General features: G+C 36.7%; 1 protein-coding gene across 1 annotated transcript; it reads left to right on the top strand.

The window, feature by feature from the left end:
* Positions 1-7,783: 7,783 nt before the first annotated feature.
* Positions 7,784-24,456, top strand: LOC128541738 (ras-related protein Rab-37). Its single transcript, XM_053512297.1, has 9 exons — positions 7,784-7,936; positions 15,253-15,363; positions 16,394-16,435; positions 18,214-18,280; positions 18,883-18,935; positions 19,080-19,145; positions 19,243-19,299; positions 20,782-20,858; positions 21,367-24,456. The coding sequence occupies exons 1-9, from the start codon at positions 7,847-7,849 to the stop codon at positions 21,470-21,472; spliced, it is 669 nt and encodes a 222-aa protein (XP_053368272.1). The 5' UTR covers positions 7,784-7,846; the 3' UTR covers positions 21,473-24,456.
* Positions 24,457-26,366: the final 1,910 nt, after the last annotated feature.

Raw genomic sequence — 26,366 nt, 5'->3', positions numbered from 1 at the left:
GGTTTTGTGCTACAGACTGATTGCAAAAGAAATAGTAGCAAGATTGCATGGTTTTAAAAGAAATAGTGGTAAATAATAATAATATCCAGTCTCAGGTGTAAGTCACTCTGGGTAAAAACATCACCATATATGTAAATATCTAAACGTACAGGAAAGAAAAAAGGTCAGAACACCTGGCATTTCATTTATATGCAGCAGTGCTAGTTAAACAAAAACACCCTAACTGGTCCGGCATGAACCTGAAATTTGAATATGAAAAAGAACACCATCTGGCTGAGGTCCAGAGCATACAGCATTCTCCTTTAGCAACTCATTAACAGAAGCACACTTTTATGTTAGAATTGTATTAGAAAGAAGGATCTGATAAGTTGGTTAGGGGGTTAGTGCTGTTTTATCTGAACGAATAAAATACAAAGTGTCACCTTACTGTATAAGCAGGATACTGAATAGAAGATACTAGGTGAGGCTTGCAAATTTTATTCTGAATGTATAGTTGATTTAAAATGCTCTACAGAGAATCCACTAGTTAATTAACATGGTTTCGTTAGCTTACTGTAGCACATTGCAACATAATATAATGTATAGACCTGCATTGTTAATTAGAAAAAAAAAGAAAAAATTTTAAAATGTTGCCATGATTAAATGTGTCCTATTTAACTAATGCTCAAAGAAATTAGCAGCAGCAACCTCGTTTCCCCTCTCGTCTCTTCCAACAACTAAAAATTCAGCATCAACAGTATACTGATCACCGGCCTGATTATCTGTCATCATCTGTACATGTTTCTCACTGGTTCATGCTTTAAGTTAGAATTTGAATGATGTTAGTCTGTGGCTTAACAACAAAAACTTTCTACAAAAACTGCACGGGTTCAGGGACTGGACTGAAAGTGAGAGACAAAAAGGTGGCAAAAATGAGAATCTGAAACGTCCTTCAGAAAGCCTGAAGAACTTGTCTCTTTTGAAGCAAAATATGAATAAATGAGGGTGGGCTCGAGACATTGGAAGGGTATTCTCTCTCTCTCTCTGATCTGATTGAGGTGCATTGGCATGACCTTAAATAAAAATAAGGCTGAATTCATCATATATATATTCACCTAAAGGATTATTAGGAACACCTGTTCAATTTCTCATTAATGTAATTATCTAATCCACCAATCACATGGCAGTTGCTTCAATGCATTTAGGGGTGTGGTCCTGGTCAAGACAATCTCCTGAACTCCAAACTGAATATCAGAATGGGAAAGAAAGGTGATTTAAGCAATTTTGAGCGTGACATGGTTGTTGGTGCCAGACGGGCCGGTCTGAGTATTTCACAATCTCCTCAGTTACTGGGATTTTCACGCACAACCATTTCTAGGGTTTACAAAGAATGGTGTAAAAGGGGAAAAACATCCAGTATGCGGCAGTCCTGTGGGCGAAAATGCCTTGGTTATGCTAGAGGTCAGAGGAGAATGGGCCGACTGATTCAAGCTGATAGAAGAGCAACTTTGACTGAAATAACTCGTTATAACCGAGGTATGCAGCAAAGCATTTGTGAAGCCACAACACGCACAACTTTGAGGCGGATGGGCTACAACAGCAGAAGACCCCACCGGGTACCACTCATCTCCACTACAAATAGGAAAAAGAGGCTACAATTTGCACGAGCTCACCAAAATTGGACAGTTGAAGACTGGAAAAATGTTGCTTTGTCTGATGAGTCTCGATTTCTGTTGAGACAGTCAAATGGTAGAGTCAGAATTTGGCGTAAACAGAATGAGAACATGGATCCATCATGCCTTGTTCCCACTGTGCAGGCTGGTGGTGGTGGTGTAATGGTGTGGGGGATGTTTTCTTGGCACACTTTAGGCCCCTTAGTGCCAATTGGGCATCGTTTTAAATGCCACGGGCTACCTGAGCATTGTTTCTGACCATGTCCATCCCTTTACGACCACAATGTACCCATCCTCTAAAGGCTACTTCCAGCAGGATAATGCACCATGTCACAAAGCTCAAATCATTTCAAATTTCTTGGTTAAGGTTTCTTGAACATGACAATGAGTTCACTGTACTAAAATGTCCGCCACAGTCACCAGATCTCAACCCAATAGAACATCTTTGGGATGTGATGGAACGGGAGCTCCGTGCCCTGGATGCGCATCCCACAAATCTCCATCAACTGCAAGATGCTATCCTATCAATATGGGCCAACATTCTAAAGAATGCTTTCAGCACCTTGTTGAATCAATGCCACGTAGAATTAAGGCAGTTCTGAAGGCAAAAGGGGGTCAAACACCGTATTAGTGTGGTGTTCCTAATAATCCTTTAGGTGAGTGTGTATATATAGATATACTGTACTATGGTGTAATGTTTCAGGGTGCTTTACATGGATTTTTTTTATGGATTCCAAGCTACTATTAATATAAGAATATCAATAATAAGAGTACTTGCTTTTATTATTACAGCTTCTCTGTGTACATGTATTTAGAAAAAAATAAATGCCTTTCACAAAAACTCAGTTGCCTTCCAAGATACAATGAGGACAAGCGACACAAATGAGGACAATAACAAATGTGGCATGAGAGGGTTTAATCTGCTATCAGATCTCAGAGCTGGTTGTAAAGAGTGTTGACCATCTGTCATGAAATGTAAGAGTGTTTTGTCTCCTAATGCTACACTAAAAGCTTCATTCTGTACTTGAATATTTAAACAGTATTTCTGCTGTTCCAACTGCTTGTTGCAACAAAAAAAAATTGTCATGGTGCAAGCAGTCATAAATTTGTTTAATAATCTTCTTTTGGGACAGATATTAAAGGTGACATTCAGACTTTTATGTACATAAGATGTAAAAATATTCTTTGTTAAGTACAGATTAATCAATTGTTATAAACAATTTTTTTTTTTTGCAATTTTAGACACACTATATAGTCAAAAGTTTGTGGACATTACACCCTGACCATTACATCTATATCTATTTCTTTCTCAAACTGTTACTTTAAACTTGGAAGTGCACGATTGTTTAAAATGCATTAAAAGTTCCCTTCACTGGTACTCAAAAACACCCAAACGTTTTCCAGCATGGCAATCCACCGGAGCCCAAAGTGAGCTCCATAAGACATGGTTTGGCAAGGTCGAAGTGGAAGACTTCAGCCAAACTGAACACTTGGTTGAACTGGAATGCCACTGGAGTCCCAGCATTCCTCACCTAACCTCACTAATGCTCTTGTGGCTAAATGGAAAGCCTTCCCTGAGGATCGGAGGTTAATGCAGTATAAAATGGCAAGAGGAGACTTAAACCGGTTTTGGGATGTTCAAAAGCACATGTCTGTAATGTTACAAACTTTTGACCATATAATGTAAATAATAAGTAACTTTTTGCATGACAACATGTTCATTATGTAATTATATATGTACATAATATAAGGCTATCCTTTTTATTTATTTATTTATTTATTTGCACTTTTTTATATTGTATTTAAGATTTCGGCTGCAATGATTTGCCTGGAAATTTCCACTATTCATTTTAACACATAAGCTATAATTTTGGTTACTTTAAATATAATTTTTTACAATTTTGTCCACTCCTGAAAAGACAACACTACAACACAGATATGGATATACAGTATTACGGCCTAATCCAGTGCATTAAACGGCATGATCTTCACTTAATCCGCGCAGGGTCCATCATCATCTCTGTTATCTGTATTTATACAGCATGTGTGTTTTTTTTTGTATGTGTGTGTGAATTAACTGGCATAAAATTTAAATGTGAATATCAGTGGTTAGAGAAAAGCAACAAAACTTTAAAAACACAAAGACAATGGAGCTCTGTGAAGCTCGTCACAAAACATCAACAGTGTGGTTTGGTGGTTCGAGAGGAGCTTTAGTCTGAGTTTGCTTTGAAAGCTCACTGGTTCTTCAGGTTCTTCCATCAGCAGAGAGCACACAATTTGTAAAAAAACCAACCCAGAGTTTTTTTTTTTTTTTCCAAAAATGTGTGGTATGCCAGTGCAATCTCAAGAAATGAGCATACCGGATTCCAGCTTTTTTAACTTCCTGCCAAAACACCTATCCATCTTTGTCACTTGGCTTTGTTCTTCCTGCTTTATTTGTTCAATCCGAGCCGAGCCTTGATAGAGTCTCTTTGTCTGATTGTAATGAATGCTGGTGCTCCAAATTACCTCCAGATTTCTCCACAGCAAATGAGCCAGGAAAGTATGAGTGTAATGTCAGACTGAGTGGATGAGTGCATGAGTCGCAGCGCAGCATGCTCTTCACTCAATGCTATCGTCTGTTATGCTAATGAGCTCCAAAAGGATAAAAATGTAGCATTAAATAATGTTGTGTTTACTATATCGTATCACATTTTAGTGGGTGGTTTAACAGGGTACTAAGTAATTTCTTTGGTCTTTTTATTGCGGCTCGAGGGTGACTTGGGTCTGGAGCGACACATTTTGGAAAGTGGGAGAACAATAAACTGCTCAAGACACAACTGTGCTGGGAAATTTACAGTATTGGCTGGTTATCAATTTCTAACCATATCAATTTCTATTTTTCTTCCATGGACATTATTACGGGACAAGGCAACTAATGCACTCAATACATTTTTCAGTTTTTTCCACTGTTTATATTGGTTCATGTTTAGTTTTATTTCATTCTTGTTTCTAACTTTCAATAAAAGGAGTAATATCAGCAAAGCAGGACAAGTGGCAGCCCATGTAAAACTATACAGAAGACTGAATAACAGTCATGCTTGTATGAATATGCAAACTTGCTAGCTAATTGCTGGTTTAAACAGATTATCTATATAGCTGGCACTACTACTACAAGGGGCATTCAAGTCAAACCAGGACTTTTGATTGTGCAGAATAGCAAAACACATTTATGAGAACAAAAAATACCTTTATTTTTAAATATAATCCTCTGGCCTTATCCCATTATTAATGCTTGAATACAATCAAGGTAGTAAGCTTTCTCAGAGTTTAGGACTGTACGAGGTTTAGCAATAACTCCCAGCCTAGCTCCTGTAATGTGCAAGTGGTGTTGGTAAATGATTGTGTGTACAGAGTCTCTTCCACAAGTTTCGACAAGTTATCCTTTAATTTTCAAGGGTATTCACATTTCAAAAGCTAAGGGGGCTAACGTTAATTCATATGTTAATATATGCTAATTTATAGGTATTTAAAGTTTGTAATTTTTATCCATACATTGCCCCGTGACAACTGCTTTATTTCTTGTGATCAGTTAAACTACATTGTAATGCATAACTAAAGTGAGGCATAACAGACACCAGTTTGCATTTACAGCAATGCAATAGCTTACTATGGCTTAATATGGCTTGATATAACTTGAACTTGAACTTATGAGTTACAAACATGCCAGTACAGTTGTAATAAATAAAAAATCTAGCTATTGAGACCAAAACCATACCAGGCTGCAAGCATGCTTATTGTAAAGTTGTAAGGCTGGGCATTTTAACATGTGGTCTATGGGGATTGACTCTTTTTCAAAGCTAACCCCAGTGGACATTTGAGGAACTGCACAATGACACTATTTTTCAGAATCAAAGGTTGCCACTTGTTTCAAACTGAAAGCAGAAATATCGAAATAGATTAATAGCTAGATAGCCCCTGATAATAATAAGCTAGCAAAGTTAACTAACTGGACGATGTAGTACTATTTATAGCCAAACATATCGTGGGTGTGGAGGGGTTAGCTCAGTAGTTAAGGTGTTGGATTACAGATCAGAAAGGCCTTGGGTTCAAACCCCTGCACCACCTTGTGCCCTGTTGGGCCATTGAGCAAGACCTTTAACCCTCAAATGTATAATGAGATAAAAATGTAAGTCACCGGATAAGGGTGTTTGCCATAGGTCGTAAATTTATCTAAAAAAGATCCTTTTTGACCCTCCTGGCTTTCCACATTGCACCATCACCTGTTCCTACTTTCAGTATTTAGGCCTGTAGTTTTCCACCCTCTTCTTTACAAAGGCTTCTCCTCTGATTGAAATAGTATCCTAGTGCATACTTTCTATTTCAAACAAACTGCAGCGTTCACTGGTGTATTATGCGTTCCCTGTGTGCCCCCTATTGCTACAACATAAAAGTGTAAACATCTACAACAGTGCATTTTATGGAGAAATGGGTGTGGTTTCCTGTTAGCTTTCTTTGTTCCCCCTTTTTTCTGGTCTTTTTGTTTTTAGTTCTTTATAGATTCCCTTACTATATTTTTCTTTTTGCTTGCTGCACCTGTGCTTTTTTTTTGTGTGTGTGTATTTTGTGAATTTGCCAGTTAATTCAATTTCCAAGACTGGGAAATAATCCTGCATTTCCATGAATCATTTAATTTAACATTTTTTATTTATTATCTTTTTAAAGAAAGGAAATGAACACAATTTTTCACTGAAATCAAACGTCATGGATAGCCTAAGACCAGGAAGTAACAGGAACTTGTAGCTACTTATTTAGCATTGTGCAAGTGTACACAATCACCAGTAAAGATATCAATATCTTAGACATGTTTCTATAGTTTCTGCCACTGTACAGTATGACATTTATATGAATCATCGTGTTTTACAATGTACATTACACATGATTCAGAAAATATAAAACAAATTTAATAAAAAAAACTTATTTAAACTTTAAAACTTAACCTTTTATGAATGTCACTTTTTGGAAAAAGACATTCAAATAAATAGGCTGTTCAAAAGTGCAAAAAAGTAACTTTGATTGTCACTGCCATCCCATGTGCCCTTCTACATGGGCATATTCCCACCTCACGCCAACAACACCGCAAATATTGAATCTTTGCATAAAGTTAATGTAATAAAATGCTTGTAATTACACTACCATATTACATTACATCTGACAAGAAGATCAAAAAATCCTAAAGCAACAGACACTTTGTATAGATAGATAGATAGATAGATAGATAGATAGATAGATAGATAGATAGTACAGCCACCTTAGCTAATAGCTAATTCAGAATTTTTTTTATGTTTACACAATATTATGTGTTTAGTGTGACTATGTGATCATATGAAAAACAGTGAAGGTGCACTCTAAGTAAACATATGTCATTATTTGAATATGATCCCTGTAAAATTGTTAGAAGGTTTCGCTTAGTTTTTAAATTACAAAAATAGAGCTAAATACAGAAAAGTTTTGGTTTTTTTGTGTTTGAGATATTAATTAGGGGACAAGAAAATTTTATATGGAACTGGTCGGCATGCTCAGTGTGAATTGAGTTTGCATGTTCTCCCCTGTGCTTAGTGGATTTACTCTGGGTACTCTCCCACAGTTCAAAGACATAGTGTGCGAATGAGCATGTGTATGTATACTGTGTGTGTGTGTGTGTGTGTGTGTGAATACAGTAAGTCTCCTAGGATAACCTCCAGGCCCCCCTGCAACCCTGTGTATAAGATAGGGTTGATAAAAAGATAAAAAGAAGATGAGTGAGTAAGTGAGCAAGCATATGAAAAAAAAAATCTGTATTGCCTTTTTGGGTTGAAAATAAATAAAAATGGATTGGAGTGAATTTAGAAAAGATTTTGTCTCCATCTAGTGGTTACTTAATAAAAGTATTTCAGATGATTAAATGCTTATTGCACTATGAACATTCATAAGGTATTTAAAAAGACATGAGGGTGTCTATTCTGATGATGAAACAAACATACCTGTAGTCAGAGAGAGGGAGGAGGGGGTTGTCTATTTATTTTTCTTATGTGATGACGTTGAGCCTTACGTCACACCCACTCCGCGGGGAGGCTGCGAAAGTGGTGACGTACGAAGGCTGGGAAGGAGCGCGCGCGCTGGACCGCGCCTCTCCGGCTCTCTCGCGCGCTGAGCATCCCAGAGATCAGACCGCGATGGAACCTGAGACCAGAGACGAACCCGAGGCTGGAGATGAGCAGAGCTGCACCGTGTATGGCCTCTACGACCAGGATTTAACGCACAAGGTAACTAATCATCACGTAATCAAGAACATGTTTTCTTGCACGTTTAGATAAGAGGAACAGCACAGGTACAGTTTGTTCCCCAATGAGAAAGAATGAAGCAATTACTGTACTGTACCTCATTATCTTAATTATACTTCTGATCTGTGCTTGCAATTATGTTTCTTTTATTAAAAAGCAAGAGACATCAGAGACACGCTTTTCTGTAAAGGCTTATGTTTTTACCCTGAAAGTGCTTCAAACCCAAATGAACGCAAACTTCTAATGCCTGTGAATGCATTAGGAAACAATTCCACCTCCAGGATCTGGGTTCGATTCCTTCCTCCTTCTGTGTGCATGGAGTTTCCCTGTTCTCCCTGTGCTTGAAGGGTTTCCTCCAGGTACTCCAGTTTCCTCCCACAGTCCAAATGTAAGCAGATTAGGCTAATTGACATTTCCAAATTGCCAGTAATGTGTAAATGAGCGTGTGAGTGTGTGTGCCCCCTCAAGACCCTCTACACAGGATAAAGCGGTATAGAAGATGAATGAATAATATATAAATATCTCATGCATCTGATCTAGGTTCTATTTAAACAGATTGTATCTAATTGTGCTCTCCCAAATGTTATTTCTTTTACCTATAGCAAAACAATACATATTTCTAAGTACTGGAGCGTGCTAACATGTCACACTCAGTTATTAGGATCAGAGCTCTTTCCTAAACCCTTGAATGAAATCCTGCCACACTCTCCATACTCAGAAAATAAATGGTATAAGGTTTTATTTGATGTTTTAGAGCATGAAAACACATCTGGCACAGAGAACGTACTTATTCGTCTTAAGTGTCTGTTCAATTCATTAAAATCAATCATGCATGAATGCTTCAGTTTGCTTCACTCTTAATGGCCAATCCAGCAGGAACAGTCAGCGGATTGTGTTACACTAAAGTCTGAGAGTTTACCCTCAGGCGCGTTATATATAGAAACGTTTTTTTTTTATATATGTAAAAATGATTCAGAAGACATTTTAGAAGATGTCCACTGTATTACACAGTTTGGGTGAAAAAAATGTTAATTTAATGCAGAATTTAGATGAATGAACTTTTGAACTTGAAAGCTGGTGGGTGATGATAATAATAATAATAAGCTTGTGATTTGTAACACTTCAGGGTGTCATTTGGTTTGAATGAAGGTTTATAGTTTGTGTAGTGAATGGTGTAGTACATGTGATGGTCTGTACAGAGCTGGAAGCAGAAGAGAAATGTCACAATTAGGGTTGAAGTATTTGGTTTAAGGGGATGGCTGTCCATTAGCTGATATTATCATTAGGGAGGATGGAGAGTGTGTAGGGATCATGTGTGGTCAGAAAGCCCTGTAGACAGTGCAGAGTTACATCACTGACTGTGCCCTATCGGGTCAAATGTGATTTTGTGCAGTTTTTAGTTCCATATGTCTGTCCAATATTTTTTTATAGTTAATCATACTGTACCATCCATCCATCCATCCATCCATCCACTCACTTACAAATCCATCAATCCATCATCTATGTCCTCCTTCAGTCAGAAATCCATCCACCCCTTTATCCATTTATTCACCCATTTACCCATCCATAGATTGATCCATTTCATTGATCCCCACATAGAGTATCTACTCATTTTATCACAAATTTCATCCATTCATCTATCCATCAATCTATTTATCAATTTATCAATGCATCCACCCATCAAACCACCCATTGAACCATTCACCAATGAATCCATCTGTCCAGTCTTTCATTATACTGCATAATTCTTAAATCACAACCATCCATCCATCCAACCATTCATTAATTTATGAAGCTTTTAAACACTTTGGGAAATATCTTATATTCGCCCCTTCATCGAAGCATGCCCTGTCATCCAAAGTATGTTGACCAATCTATTCATCTATGCACTCATTTATGAATTATCAATGGACAATTCTGACAATTCTTAAACTGTCATATTCACACAGGCATGCTTAACAATCCAGATTATATTAGTCTATCCATCTATCCATTTATCTATTTATCCATTCGTGCTCCCATCCATCCACCTGAGCACTCATTTATTGTTAATGAAATTTAATTTTTAATAAGTCATATTCATTTTAGAATAACCATAAACAATCCCTCAACAAATCATAGGAATTCATTCATCTATCCATCCAAGTATCCATTCATCCATTTATGCACTCATCCCTGATCCATTCAACCAACCAAGTCCACAGAATTCACTATAGTTCTTAGATCATGTTCACCCATACTTCACTCATCCACTCAATCTGCCTAACCCTTTAGCCTTTATATCTACTCATTTATCTAACATATAGTTAAATAGATCCTGTTCATTAGTGCAAGAATCTATAAAGGGAAAAGATTGCATTTTGAAGGATTGTGGGTTCATTTATATAATATTTAAGGAACAAAGTATTTTTCATTTTATTTTACATTTCAGATTTGTGTATTTCAGGTTTTCGTTTAAGAATATAAATAGTATAAAGGTCTTGTAGATAATCGTTTTGTCACGTCTATAATAATTTCCTCAATGTTTTCTAACACCCAAGCCAACATTATGCAGTTACAGAACAGAGCTCACATAATGCATTTGCTTTACACTGACAATTTTCAGAGCATCTGTGGTGATTCCGCCTAATTGCTTCCTGTCGTAGGGAGAATGGGGAGAGGAGGGCCGCGTTTGCCTGAGACTTGTAGTCATGGCAACCGCATCTTCAGTCCCCGGCATGGTGCTGAATGACGTGGCGCTGTCAAGTTGAGCATGTGCGAACATTAATGTGTGTGGAGGAGTGTGAATTCAAAAGCCTTGAGGATGGATTAAAAAAAGAATTTCTGACAGTGTAAAAGAAAACAGTGTAAAGGTCAGAATTGCTTGGGGGTGTTGATTCATTCAGTTATGTTAAAGGCATGAGCAGAAATAGCCAAAAGAACTCTGGGTTTATTAACTGTAAGGATAAATATGTACAGTTTTTTAGTTTGATACATTTGGTGCAAACCTTGTTCTAATTTTAAAACCCTTTGCTCTTGCAGCCTGAAAGCTTCAGTGATTCCCAGCTGGGGCTTTATGAAACAGTCACAGTGGCTGATGGCTGAATTTCAGCATGAACGCCTAATTAATATTTTATTCCCAAGGAAACTGATAAAACTTTTTGGGCTCATTATCATGGAGATCTTGCACAGAAATGCAAATGGAAGCTAAATAGTCAAACTTTTAGCTTTATGATTTTCTTTGTGTCAAAAGGCCTTGATGCATTAATATAAAATTCAAAGTGTGTATTGGACTTTACTAGGCACATTATGTAAGTTGCAGTCCCAGGCTGCATTCCTTTTTGACTATGGATACTCTTAAGGTTTCTGTCTTTTGTCATCCCAGGAGGGTTTTACTCACTGCTGTCAAATCGGGCTTATTAATTAGACATCTCAATTTACATCATATTAGATTCTATAAAGCTGCTTAATGATAATGTCTTGTTAACAGTGCTATACAAATACTAATGTACTAATAGACTTAAATATCTGCATGAACCATCTATCCATCCATCCAACATGTCTTTCCATCCATACATCCAGAAGTAGTCAACTAGAGACCATGGAGGCCCATGGTAGCCATTGTATTTATTCACATTTTGTACAACCGTGGTAGGACCTCCAGTCAACATTCACACACTACAGACATTTGGGAACACCAATTAGCCTAATCTGTAACTCTTTGGACAGTGGGAGGAAACTGGATAACCTGGAGGAAACCCACCAAGCACACAAGGTTGCAAACACAAAAGCAGGAATTTAACCCAGGACACAGGATATTGCTAACCACTAAGCCACTGTGCCACAAAGATTTCTATAAATAAGTCTTAATCCACCTATCCAACACATTCTCTATCTACTCATGATTTAATTGTCATTTTCTAATTTATCCATCCATCTATACATTGATTCACCCTTGAGCAATGTCTAACTATTATTTCCATCTGCTTTAAAAAGACCCAGACTTGAATATTTATACTCATTTAATTTGGTCGCTGAAGAATGATTTTTTTTTAATTACTTGTTTTCCCGGATATAACAATATATAGTGACACAACTCAAAGAATTACCATTTAGACACAGAAGCATCCTGGGTTTCACACAAAGGCCCTGTAGACAGTGCAGAGTTGCATCACTGACTATGCCCTATCAGGTCAAATGTGATTTTGTGCATTTTTCTTAAAAAAAAAAAAGGTTTCAGTTCCATATGTCTGTCCAATATTTCTTAAAGTTAATCATACTTTACCATCCAACCATCCATCCATCCACTCATTTACAAATCCATCATCTATGTCCTCTTAGTCAAAAATCCATCCATCCATCTATCCATTTATTTATCCATTTATCCATCCATAGGTTGATTTATTCCATTGATCTCCACATACCTACTCATTCAACCACAAATTTCATCCATCCATCCATTTATCAATTCATCCTCCCATCCAACCACCCATTCAACCATTTGCTCATGTATCTATTTGTCCATCTTTTCATCGTAATTCATAATTTTAAAATCAAATACCATCCATTCATCCATTTTTTAATTACTTGTTTGCCCGGATATAAAACAAACATAGTGACACAACTCAAAGAATAACTATTTAGAAAAAGCGTCCTGGGTTTCACACAAAGGCTCGTTTTATACAGAAACAGAAGCAGTTCCAACTGCGTTTTCACCTCTTCATGGTTTGTCATAAAGAGTCGCATGTTCTGCTCACCAGGGCTTCCTTCATGCAGTTGGTTATAAGTCTTGGTGCACAGAGAAGTGTTGCTGACTTGTTTAATGCTTGCGTCATGTTTGTGGTGCCACCTGGTGTTTTTAACTTCGGCTTCAAGTTCACTCCGTCAACTCGGCTCAGTAAAAATGCCTGAGATGGTGACAGGTTGGAGGATGACGGAAACTACCACATGTTTGTTTCATACACAGAACTTAACCACTTATTGGGCCCCATGCATTCAGCGATATCTGAACAAAATTTCGCTTGTTTATGATCGTATGCATATTTTTTTTTCCACTTATTTTGTTTGTGCTTATGAATTTCTTGGATTCAGCAATGTTTTCTTATTTTTTCTCTGCGCTTGGTTTAAAGAAAATTTAATGAATGAAAGAGAGAACACTTTCCAAGATAAGAATTACAATTGTCACAATTTGCAAATTCAAATGCAGTATGCATGTAAACATAGTTTTAAAAATGAGAAACATGAAAATGTGATGTAATAATTTTTTAAATTTTTTTTATTTTAGAGGAATTATAATCATTGAATCTTTTCATTTGTGGGATAAAGATATACTATTGGTTAGTCTTCATAATGGCTCTAATCTGAGGTGCTGGTTGTTAATTGGTGATTTCTGAGGCTGGTGACTCTAAATGAACTTCTTTTTGCAGCAGAGGTAAGTTTTGGTCTTGCTTTCTGAGAAGGTGTTCGTGAGAGCAGTTTCATCATGGTGCTTGATGGGTTTTACAAATGCACTTGACAATGCTGTTCTTGCAAGAACTGTTCCAGAAAGGTTTACCTTCATGTCTTAAACAGACTACTGTTGTTGTTGTTGTTGTTGTTGTTGTTGATACTTACTTACCTAATTCCATATGTTATTTTTTTCATAGTTTTGAAATCTCCAGTATTGCCCTAAAATGTAAAAATATAAATCACAAAATAAATTAGAACATGTGTCTATTTGACTGGTACTTTACATCAGAAGACGTCATTAGAATAAGGCTAACCAAATCTCATGGAGAAAGTCTTATGGAAACCTGGAGACAGACAAATGATAGGAATCACATTAGCATTTTCCACTAGACAAAAGGGTTCCAGTAAGTCATTTACATGAATATTTATCCAGACACATGCTATAGGAAGTATTACGATATGAGGAATGAGGAACCGCAATGAGGGGGTTATTTTTGGACATAGTGACATGGGAAAGTTTGCGAATCTTAATCAGAAAACCTTACAACGCCAGTGCTCATGCTCTGGAAGATCAAAAGTTTACATTTTTTAAGTTTATTTCAAAGCACTTTGATTTCATTACTGCTGTTCGTCTTTTTACTGCCTTTCCTTCAGTGACATCTTTGCAATTCTAGCACCCGATTTGCACTTACACTTATATGGTGCTAATGACATGCTAATCCTATGATAAGCATATGCACCTCTAATTTAAGATCAAGTGAGATTTCTTCATTCAGCTCACCTGGGTTAGAGCAGATTGGGATGGTGTCAGTATTGTTATAATCAAGGAAGGGGGCGAGAACATTCTTTCTCAAAATCCCATAAAGCCATCATCGATCCCTTCTTTGATTCTTTCATCTTTAGTAGCATATTTACCTTGTGGATCCTGAGCCTGTTAGGAATGCTGTGTGTGGGAATCCACCCAGGATGGGATGACCCTATAAATGCCCTGAGTAGAGTCAGTAGAATTGATGGGATTCAAACTCTTCCAATGATGGAGCAAACATTTTGCCTGATTTCAAACGTAGGCCCAATCATGCACAAGTCTGTGCTGGTAGAGCTGTAGTTAATCTGTTGGTCTTGTTATTGGAAAACAGGCCCATATCAGCGAACTGCAAAGCTTTTACACCATTTTCAGAAAGTGTGTTCCTGTTGCTTACCTTAACATCTTTGGTTCATTAATAAACTGGTAGCATCTATAAAGATGTGTCTCAGTTCTGCCAGCGTTAAAGGCACATTACTGAGTTGGAAATAAAATCCTTATCCTATTTATGTATTTTTGTTGAGTATCATGAAATAGGATATGTCCTTTCCATTTCTGCTTTCTGAAGGAGTCTGTGTACTGTGTATTTGTGCTCCTTCTGTGCTGAATGTATTCAGTTATGCAGAAAAGTGTTAGGAAATCATCCTACTTTAACCTGGTAGAAACACTCCACTAAGTCATGCTTTAAAACTGATCTTTGTTCTACAGCGTATGTGGGAAACATAACCCATGATCATCTGATGTACCTAGTCATACGTTACATAACTGGATGTTTTGCCCCTTAAATTAGCTGTGTCATCAGTTCTGAAAACATGTTCAACATTATTTCCTGCTCTTGTGATCTTGAATTACTTTTCAATAAGATATATGAATCTACCATCTTTTTTCCCAACCCGTCTTCAATTCTCTTATCCTTTTTTGAAAAAAAAAAAAATGTATTGTACTGTATATACAGTAAAGGTACATGATTTCCGCAGTATTTCCACTTTAACTGTTTCTGCTTGTGTTTCCACCTCCATTGTCTTTTTATTTTCTCTACTTATGTGTCTTTTCCACATTTCCCCTGCAGACCATCCTGGTGGGGGACAGTGGGGTGGGGAAAACATCTTTGCTGGTGCAGTTTGATCAGGGAAAGTTCATCCCAGGCTCCTTCTCTGCCACAGTGGGCATTGGCTTTACGGTGACTCATACACACACATACTCTCACTCACTTTCTCATACACACAGTTGGAATTTGGGCTGTTCCTGGAACAAAACACACAACAAAAAATTCCATGGAAAATTGTCCTTGAGCTTTGTGGCAATTTTTCATAGGTGGCCTTTTTATTATTATTCTTAGTAGTTATATAATTTTTATTCGAGGGGTGTTCAAGTCAAACTGGGACTTGAAGGCGCAAAAGTGTTTGACGTTTACAGAAGACTTCAAGCACAGTGTGGTGAAGAGGCTCTTAGCCACAATAAAACACTTGAGTAGTTAAAACATTTTTTAAAAGGCCATACGTCTATAAATGAAGGTGGCTCAGACCTCATTGCATTCGTTCCATGAACATTCGGTGGGTAGAATGCCTGATTTTTAAAAGGTCAACTTGTGGAAAAGATGCATCTGTCTGTGGGAGGATGCTTGCTCCAAGACATTTCATTCAATACATGTTGGAGCCATTAAAAGAGTTCCTTGGAGGCCAGGCGTAATGAGGAAATGTTCCACCTAGATGGTATCCAAGCACTAATAAAACACTGGAATAAGTGCATTAATGTAGCAAGGGAATTATATAGAGAAATAAAAAGGAGTTTTTACTCATAACTGTGTTCTGTTATTCTGTTCTTCTAGACATGGATGCTCCACATAATATTTTAAAAACACTCCCGCTAAATTATTCTTATTATATAAATAAATATTCAGAGTCAGAAGTTGAGCCTATAGTCATATTTAACAAGTTAGGAAATAAAAAGTCGATATTTTATGGATTTTAACACTTTCGCACATTTTCACTTAAGATTCATCTCAAATCCATATTTTTACGACAAACCATTTAACAGCACTCCTGTGAAAACCCCCAGCTTCAACGATTCTGCTTAGACAGACATCACACCATGTCGTTAAGTGTCATGTGTTATATCCAAACTTATGATCTAAACCACTATTAACCATGTGAACTGAAGCTGTTTATTATGCTGTACTGCTGTCTTACACATTTTGTTCTCTTCATCAGAATAAAGTCGTCACTGTCGGAGACGTGAAAGTTAAATTACAGGTGAGTAAAGGGGACGTTTCATGAACATTAATAAACACATCCCAATTCAGTAAGCAGCCTACTAACTATCTGAGTTTCTTGCATTTATTCATTTTTATGTTCATCAGTTTATTTATTTATTGTCGTCTTGGTTTATTTACTCATTATTATTTCATGTAGATATTTTCTTCTTATGTGAATCCAGTCAACTTAATCAAAGATAAAACTTTTAAAGTTATTTTAATAAAGAATATGATGTATTTTTGGATGTATAATTAAATTAAAGCAAAAGTGTGTTTAATGACTATTAACAGTCATTTATATATATATATATATATATATATATATATATATATATATATATAAATATACAGTATATATATATATATATATATATACAGTATATATATATATACAGTATATATATATATATATATATACATACAGTATATATATATATATATATATATACAGTATATATATATATATATACAGTATATGTATATATACAGTATATATATATATATATATATATACAGTATATATATATATATATATTTTTTTTTTTTTTAAAGAATTATCCAACATAGAGTATATATATATATATATATATATATATATATATTTACAATATGGGGCAGTAAGTTAATATTGTGCAATTAGTAATCTGTAGTTAGTAATCTGATTGGACGAGAGGCATTCCATAAGTGATGATAATAGAGCCTAACAGTGCAGGGTGATGTATCTATCCACGTCACAGGTGTTCTAATAATCATTATTTATCATATAAAAATATAATAAGTAACTGTCAGTTACAAGTAAAATAGGGTCCTCATTGCTTGAAAGAGGAGAGAGCAGCTTCCTGCCGAAACCAGTCACGGAAGCACTTTAAGAAAAACACATATGATAATGCCATGATGTCTTAAACAACACTTTGTCCCTTTAGTAATCACTTCTCTAACGTTCTGAATGGCCTCTGAAATGTCTGTGTTGTTCTGTTCACAGTTAATGTGAACTGTAAAGCTAACCAGCTTTTAACACAGGACTGAATCCCAAATCATTCTCTAACCCCTGATCAAGGGCACTACTTGGTGTGTGGAACAAGGGATAGTGCATCATATGTCCGTGCACTAGCTTTTTATTTAACGCTATTTGGGATTTAACCTAGAAACCCGGAAGTTAGCTGATATTCGAAAGCAAATTAGGTGAAATCTTGCGAGCTTCTCGGGACTGTTCACCACCTCCATGGTTTATATAGCTACATAGTATTAGTGAGAAACGACTTTCACCCCTGTAATTTACACTAACTGTCGGTGGGAAACTGTTATAAAAGCAATATCACATTCAAGGTTGGGGTTAATGATGTTGTGCTGAATATCAGCACAGCTGTGATATCTTCAGTACATGGGCTGCGACCTCGTGCCTATGGCCGCATCACAGCTGTGCTGATATTCATTACAACAGCACTCGCTCTCATGTGATATTGCTTAATTAAAGCTTATTTTCACAAGGATTTTCAAACGAGTGTCTTTGTCTGATCTTCGGTCCAGTCATAACCATACAAAGAAGAATTGTTATAGATTAAATAGACTAAGCAACAAGGAAAAGCATTGTTATTTATTTGTTTAGTTAGTTAGTTAGTTTTGTACTTGCCACATTCCCAAACCAGATGTACACAGCTGCTCAAAACTAGCAGGGCGTGTGTGAGTGATGAATAGAGTTTTAATAGAGATGTAAGTGGATGTACAGATGAGATGTTCTAGTTCAGCAGTCTTTTGTCTTACTTCTTCCTGGTTCAGATTTGGGACACAGCGGGACAGGAAAGATTTCGCAGCGTAACTCATGCTTACTACAGAGATGCCCATGGTGAGATAATCTGTCTTTATACACCCCACCACAACACATCTCTCTCTCTGTCTCTCTCTCAACTGTTCAGTAAACGGATCCAGATCACATCCTGGAAAAAACAGGCCCAAGTCTGGAACCCACGCTCGATATGACACCAGACCGTCAGGCCAATGTTTAGTTCTGTACAATTTTATTCATTCATTCATTCATTCATCTTCTATACCGCTTATCCTATACACAGGGTCGTGAAAAGCTTGGAGTCTACTTTAGACTCTGGATGGGGTGCCAATCCATTACAGGGTACACACACATTTGCTTTCCTGCCCAGTCTCACATCATGGACAATTTGGGAACACCAGTCTACCTATACTATACAATGCAATTCAAATCAACTACCTGTCGGGTCAGATCCGGATCAGTGAAACCCAATGCATATCAATTCATACCTGTTTAGATTATTTTGAGACAGTTCTGGGTAGTTATTAATTCTGGTCATAATTTGAATAATAGCCATAGTGAATATAATTCAGGTGAAAGAACAACAGTGATAACATTTCTCTTTGCAACCTTCTTCCTACTGTATCATTAATATATAAACCTGTGCTACATGTGTTACACAGCTCTTCTCCTGCTGTATGACATCACCAACAAGTCATCGTTTGACAACATCAGGGTACGCACTCTTGTTGATTTAACAGTGAAAGCACACTAAGTAAATTCTTTATTATTTATTATTAAAATATGAACTAAAGTGTACAACTTCTCCAGACTTGAAACCCCAGTAAATTCAAGTGATTGCCTGAATTTCCTTTTATAGGCGTGGCTTACAGAGATCCATGAGTATGCACAGAGTGATGCAGTCATCATGCTTTTGGGCAACAAGGTACAACAAATTCCAGCTGATACACATAAAAAGTTTAACACCAATTTTACACACACAGATACGGTGCATAAACAAATTTATTTACTTTGTTTTTTAGGCTGATATAAACAGTGGGAGAGTCATCAAACGGGAGGATGGAGAGAGACTGGCCAGGGTGTGTCACAGTACTTTTTTTCGTTTCTATTAAGGACTAACATAAATGTATTGATATGTGGAGTATATATGAACTCTTACAGAAAAGTTCAAGCACATTCAAATGACGAGACTCTTAGCAGTTATAACATTTGAATGGTGCAAATGTTTCTGTTTGTACCTTGGAGAAGCGACCCATCAGCACTTCCCAAGCTACACAAGGAGCCTCTCTCAAACCAATAGTCAGCAGCATAAACTCAGTAAGTGTCACCCACTGTGACCAACCTATACATAAGGCAAATGGAGGAGAAAACACTCAACGCCTCCCCTGGGACTGCACCAACCCATTGGTTCAGGTATGTAGATGACACCTGAGTGAAGATGATTAAGATTCAGGAAGTACAGGTCCTTAGCAAGGACTAAAGGCTGGCCTTCTTGCCTTCTAGCCTGGAAATAGAAGTCTATAATAATCACACATACAGACCAATACCTCCTTCCACTACGCACTGCAGCAAAAGATAGAAAACAGGGGGGAAAAAAGGAAGAAAAACATCTGAAGACAGCTCTCAAGTCCTGCAGTGTTCTTTTAACAAGATTCAGCAGAAGGACAACAAAAAGAGCTGAGACACAGAGCCAATGTAAAATTATTGCCATCCCTTAAATGTACAGAGCTAAAAAGGATTTTTAAAATCTTGTCCACCCCAAAGAACAGACATATATAATATATGTGGTCCAGTTCAGTGGAGAGTGTTCTGAGCTCTGCATTGCAGAGATGAAACAACCTACACATGATAATGGTGGGAGCACAATCTCAGGACCCGGACAAAGGCACACATTTTCTAGGACAATAATGTACAAATCTTGGAAAGAGAGGACTGTTTTACAGAGATGTGAAGGAGGCCATCTATGTGCGAGTGGAAAATCATCTCAAATGAGTTGGAGGTCCTAGGAACAACATCTTCTGCATCTGGCAAGATTAATTTCCAGCAAGATCAAGATCTTTGTTCATCCATCCCCAGCAAGATCAGGACCTCTTCACAGGTTTACAAGGAAATCCACACATAAGAACCTCATCTACCCCTACAGTAAATTCCCTGGTTGTTACATTTTAATGACTTTCCCTCATCACTATTACTGGTTCATCGTAACAACTCTGTCCCTTTTCTATGTTTTAATGACTCTCTTCTACTCTCACCTTCTCCGTCGTTCACCTAATGAGCCCATTCAGGCAGAGGGGAGGATACGTGACCCTGGAGGATACAAATATGTTGAATCGCACTAACTTGCTACAGTCTGAAGAAGCTTCTTTGATGAGTTGTGAACTGTTGTAACCTAAAAAGAAAGAAGTCCAGTTGACATGGCTTAACTTTCAGATGTAATTTTAAAACAAACAAAAAAATCTATATAAAAATCTTTTATTTCTGGATGATTCCTGAGAATTTTCTGAAAACTTGTCTGAAAGGGTAAATGGATCACTTCATTGACTCTGTGCTTTGCTTTACAGGAATATGGTGTCATATTTATGGAGACAAGTGCTAAAACTGGTGTAAATGTGGATTTGGCCTTCATGACGGCAGCAAAGTGAGTACTATACTTTTATTGATAATTGTAAATTTAATGGTCTGGGAAACAACACCATTCTAGTAGAATTTCTGTTTGCATTAGATCAGCCTTAGCTTTGGTGCCGGATGGCATTATCAAATCTGCCAAATCTTATCCATGATAAAAGTCTTTCAGCAGCTATGAAATAAGGTGTAATGAGTGAGAGACAGTTGTACTTCCTTTTTATCAATCCCAAGTGTTTACATCACATGCATTCCAATGCCTTTTTGCTTTTTGAAAACCAGCAATAGTGTTAAACAGTGTTGGCACAGTTCACACACAAACCAATGAAAGTTTTAAGATGTGTGCAAATTTTCCCCAGTGTACTAGATCGAGTACAACAATATGCAACAAAACAACTGAGCTAGTCTTTTGTTCCAAATACCTCCATATAAAACAAAAAAATAATACTTAAAAGCATGTATGTACTGTATAAGAATCACTATATACTCATATGAATCACGTTGTGTATGTTATTGTGTCACAGGGAGCTGATTGGACGATGTCTCGAGCTGCCCAAAGAGCCGAAGTTCCAAATCAACGATATTGTCGAGCAGAAACCACAGAAATCAGGATGTTGTGGCTTCACATAGGATGCAACGAGACACAATAACGGTTGAGAGAGGATATAAGAATGAGATGCAGAAAGAGAAAGAATAAGAAAAATAATCAGAGCTGATTCAGGCCAAATGTAATCCTTAAACCTTAAGTAAAGCCCATGATGTAAATCATACTTTGAAGGAATGTAATTGTCCTGAGCAGACGGAAACCGCTTCACTTCTTGGGAGCAGGTTCAGCTTTGGTCATTTTGTCTCTCTAGAACTCTACTATGCAGTAGTTTGCTATGCTTTCCCCAAAACAGTGTTGCACAAAGTTCATGATTATATTTAGTGGATGAGATGATACACTAGTCATCTGAAATAGTGATCTAATTAAAATTGTGTTACGATTGTATAGATGATATAACAGGGAACTATTACTCCTTGGTTTATAACATCCCATCTAAAACTTAATCATACAGTAGTGGTACATGGCACGCCTAGTTACAATGTATTCCATTGAGGGACAAAATGTGATTTTTTTTTTTCTTTCCCCTTGTTAAATTTACTGTATCCCAGCAGATTTAGTCCAGAAATGTTCGGCCTTAGAACTGTAACCAAACAAATGTAGACCAGGACGTTTAAATTAGGAGCTAAATCTTTGGAAGTGTGTACTATGGGAACTTTAATCCATCAACTTTAGCATGGAAAAGGTATCAAAGAACCTTCAGCTCAACAACTTTAAAGCAGGAACTTTAACCCAGAATCTTAGACAGTTTAGATATAAACTAAAAAAATAAAAATAAAAAAATTGGTCCAGAAAAGCTAGCCCTGACATAATAAAACAATTTCTATTATAGTGCCTCTGTTCATAATTTCCAAACCACGATCAAGGAAGCAATGTATCATCTTCATGGAATGATAATTTAGCCTAATTATTTTATTTTTATTATTAGATTTTGTTGCTACAAGGTTTTCGGGAAACTAGGCTTAATTTTATGGCCCGTATTTTCTATCCATTGTCACCCTTCATTTTTTATCCATTTTTTATGGAGTTATTAAATCATAAAGAGGTCACACTCTTATAGTGTATGCAAGCCCAGTTCACTGTGCCTTTGCACATCCTGTTTGAAACCACTAGAGGGAGCAACAGTACAAGCAGTTTGAGAAAGTGGTACAAGCTGAGTCCACTACCAATTGTTTTATTTCACAATGAATAAGAACATACAACCAGTTGTGTTGTAGCAGGAGAATATGATTTTTTTTTCTCAACAATAATATTAAGAATAAAAAAAAATCATTAGAGCTGGTAATGTTTAATACAATATAAGTACTAGTAGAAATTTAATTATTAATATAGCTTATGTAGAATAATAAATTGTTTAATATTTTAAGTGCCCCCCACCCCCAAAGTACTAAATATGTCTGAGATAGCTCAATGGTTAAGGCATTGGACTACGATTTGAACGATTCCAACTAGCATAAGTTCCCGTCATTGACAGGTATAGAGTTTGTATAAATAGTTCAAAGGTTAAAGCTAAAAATAAGCTGATGGGTTTCAATGTAAGCAGTGATATTATTATTATTATTATTATTATTATTATTATTTCAGGTTGAAGCTCATGTACATGTCATGTAGGCAGAACTTATTAATACAACGAAATAAAATTTTATTTTGGCAAGGTATTGCCATGTAACTCACCACTGATTTCACTTATGGTGCAGGGTAAATTTCAGGCATCTAAAGACTACAAAACTTTTATTTAATTCTGTTCAGCCAGTTTCGCTTGATAAAATTATGCTGTAATAGATATTTTTATAGCGATTATGTGTATCAATCCTTGCCAGCGTGGGCATTTTACACGCCCTACCCTCTGACTGCTGCGGATATGTCTTCTTTAACTACCTGTGTTTTATCTCATAGTGGTCACATTTACAGTACTGCTTTTTACTATCACCACAGTTTCAGAACATATGAGACAAACTAGTTTTAAACTTCCTTCTATTGATCTGTCCATACATTTTCTAAAGTTCAGTTTTCATAGTCTACTTTTCTTTCTTATTTATTTATGTTTTTTTGGAGTAAGCCATGCTACAGTACGTAGCGCTTTCGTTTCTGTTTCGTGAGGATTTTGTAGTTTTTGTGTCTTCCGCATATGGTCTATATACAATAAACTATTGTGCTGATTGGCTCTGTTGAGTGACACATATAGCCACACCCCCTTTGAGGGGACAAGGCGCTTAATTGGAAACAAAATTATTAGACGCTGTGACATAATAAAGCACATAACTGCTTATAACTTCATTTTTACTCAACATTTTGATTTTATTTAATTTTAATGTTTTGTTGGATTTCATTAAATCCAGCCAGTTTTGCATGATGCTGACACTTTGCTTGTCCGTCTGAATGAAAGCGGTGTTCTCCTCTCTTAACTGAAATGAAATCGTATTTATTTTTCAATTTAATTCCTTTTATTCATGCAAGTTGGTACTGGACTCAGATTTTTAGATCTTACTGTAGAGGCTAGGTAGATTTTACAGAAGACTAACATATGGAGCGTTTCTCTGTCTTCATTTCCTCAAGTATTATTACTGACGTCTTATACTATGACTATAACGTCTGTCTTATGTCAGGTTTCAAACTCTAAATTTGAGATTTTTTATTATTATTCAGGGACAATGTTATAAGACAGAAGGATAACCAGTCATGGTGTGCCAGTTCTGTTTAATTACTTATAATTTTCTCCTTAATCTGAAACAACACTGCACTATGTATCCTTGTATGCTGCAGGACAGGTTACAGTATGATGTTGTGAGTATGCTTGTGAATGGATTTGGTGTCTCAGGGTCTTTTAAGATAATTATTTGCTTAAATGCATGTTTGACCTGCATGAAGTGAGAGCGCACAAAGGTGTATTTTGATTTGAAAGCTTGATTTTAAAACTGTCACATCGAGATGAAAAAAGTAATTGTACTGTAAGTACATGTTTTTATGTCAGACTTTAAAATATGGTTTGGAAAACCTTTATTTGTTTCCTCGTCCTTTTTTTTTTTTTTTAACGTGGTTATCTTTGCTTATTTGTCTTACTTCCTGTTAAGCAACATTATAGACTGGTTAAAGCAAACAGTTTCTGCTCGTATGTGTCTCTTCAACCCCTAAACCCACACAAGGCTTAATAATTAGCTGATTTAAGTGAATCAGATGGGTGTGTTGTGAAAAAATTTTGGACCTAACACCAGTGCCAATGCTTATACAGTATATATATATATATATATATATATACACTCAGACCTCGATCATTATCATTTTACTGACATACCAACCCATGCATACTGTATGGCTCGCTAACCAAAGCAGAATCAAACAGATTTTCAATCACAAGTCAATCACACAATTCCTGGAAATAATTAGCCAAAATGTAGTTAAAAGTTAACTTCATACGCCGAACATGTTTCGTCTGATTCCCAATGTTTGGAATATGGGAACACTGTAAGCTAAACTCCATTTCGTTTAATAACGATCCTTACCACTGTGTGGCGCTGTCAGGTGGAGTTCCTTTAATCAGACAAGCAGGCTCTGATCTGCTTGTTTAAGTGTGAAAGGGGTCATCGTGATAGTCTTCCAGTAAAATGACTGCAAACAGGATGTGAATAAAAATGGAAGACTATAATCGGCACTGAATCACTGAACGTGAATTTCAAATGGAAAAGTAACCAGATGAGATAATGATTGATTGACTAAATGACATTTTTAAAGACTAGCCATCCATATACCTGCACTAGCCATATACAGATGACACCATGTTCCTAAGATGTCTCCTGAAAAACACTCCTGTACTTCAGGTGTGACTTATTCGTTGCTGTCATTGTAAAGTGCCATCAAATCTTCATTGGTCTCTCTGGCCATGAGTCTAAACAATGGGGTTTCCTCATTGCTGAGGTGAAAAACAAGAAGCGGCTAATGATTCCTCCCATCTGTAGCGGATATGTGTGTCTGAAGTGCGGGAACAGCGGCCGCCGGGATGCCATTGTGCACACAGGCCTTTCTGCTGACTTTCCTCCCATAGCTAATTTATCTGCCGGAAGCAGTGTTGTCCTAACACTGTTTCACTAGATGAAAAAAAAAAAGACTGGCCAGATAATGAAGCGCTGCTGGAATCAAGATGAGGCCCATCGGGGTACTTGAACTCGGTCATAGTGTGCCATTATCTCCTCAGAGTGAGCTTCCTGATCACGCTCAACTGTTTCCTGTGCCTCAGCAATCCGGCCACCTTAAAACTCTGGCTGCCTTCCAAATAGTTCCCTACTTCCTTTGCAAGTGCACTACACAAGGTTTAATGACTTCTACACCTTAGGTAGTGCACTACATTGTATGTACTGCACACAATACTCTGCAAAAAGTCTAAGGCACCCTATATAATTTCTGCATTGTTGAGTCAGTACAAAAACATATCAGACTTCCAAAATGACTTTCCCAAAAAAACAAAAATAATAAGAATAATGCTATTGAAAAATGTTTGTATGTCAACAAAGAAAGCTGCATGATACTTAAGAGAATTCTTTCCGGACCAAAAAAAGGTAACGAAGGCTTCTGCAATCTGCGAAAAAAGTTCCAAGGAAAACTGTGTCCATACTTTCCAAGATCCTCAGTAACTCTAACCAGTAATTTTCTTGTACATTGCATAAATTATGCATAAAAAATACAAAGAGTCATCACATCTCATCACATCACTTTGCTTAGTTTATTAATGTTCAGTGCACATTGTAATAAAAAAGATTCGATCTTTACTTTGCAACATTTATTTGCATGTATCCAAGACTTTTTGCACATTACTCTATAGCACAAAGACATCTGGAATGTAGTATTGACCTTCCTGTGGAAGTGCACTACTGTACATAGGATAGAATTTGTTGCCTTGAACCTCCAAGGTCTTGCGCCATATTTTGT

The sequence above is a fragment of the Clarias gariepinus genome, chromosome 14 (genome assembly GCF_024256425.1).
Source record: "Clarias gariepinus isolate MV-2021 ecotype Netherlands chromosome 14, CGAR_prim_01v2, whole genome shotgun sequence".
Classification (NCBI taxonomy): Eukaryota; Metazoa; Chordata; class Actinopteri; order Siluriformes; family Clariidae; genus Clarias; species Clarias gariepinus.
This window is presented reverse-complemented; position numbering and strand designations above follow the sequence as displayed.

Bases quoted from the DNA above. Each gene is read 5' to 3' on its own strand.
- LOC128541738 (XM_053512297.1), top strand. From the start codon at position 7,847: ATGGAACCTGAGACCAGAGACGAACCCGAGGCTGGAGATGAGCAGAGC. The intron at 7,937-15,252 runs GTAACTAATCAT...TTTCCCCTGCAG, and splicing joins ACCAGGATTTAACGCACAAG to ACCATCCTGGTGGGGGACAG. The intron at 18,936-19,079 runs GTACGCACTCTT...TTCCTTTTATAG, and splicing joins CATCGTTTGACAACATCAGG to GCGTGGCTTACAGAGATCCA.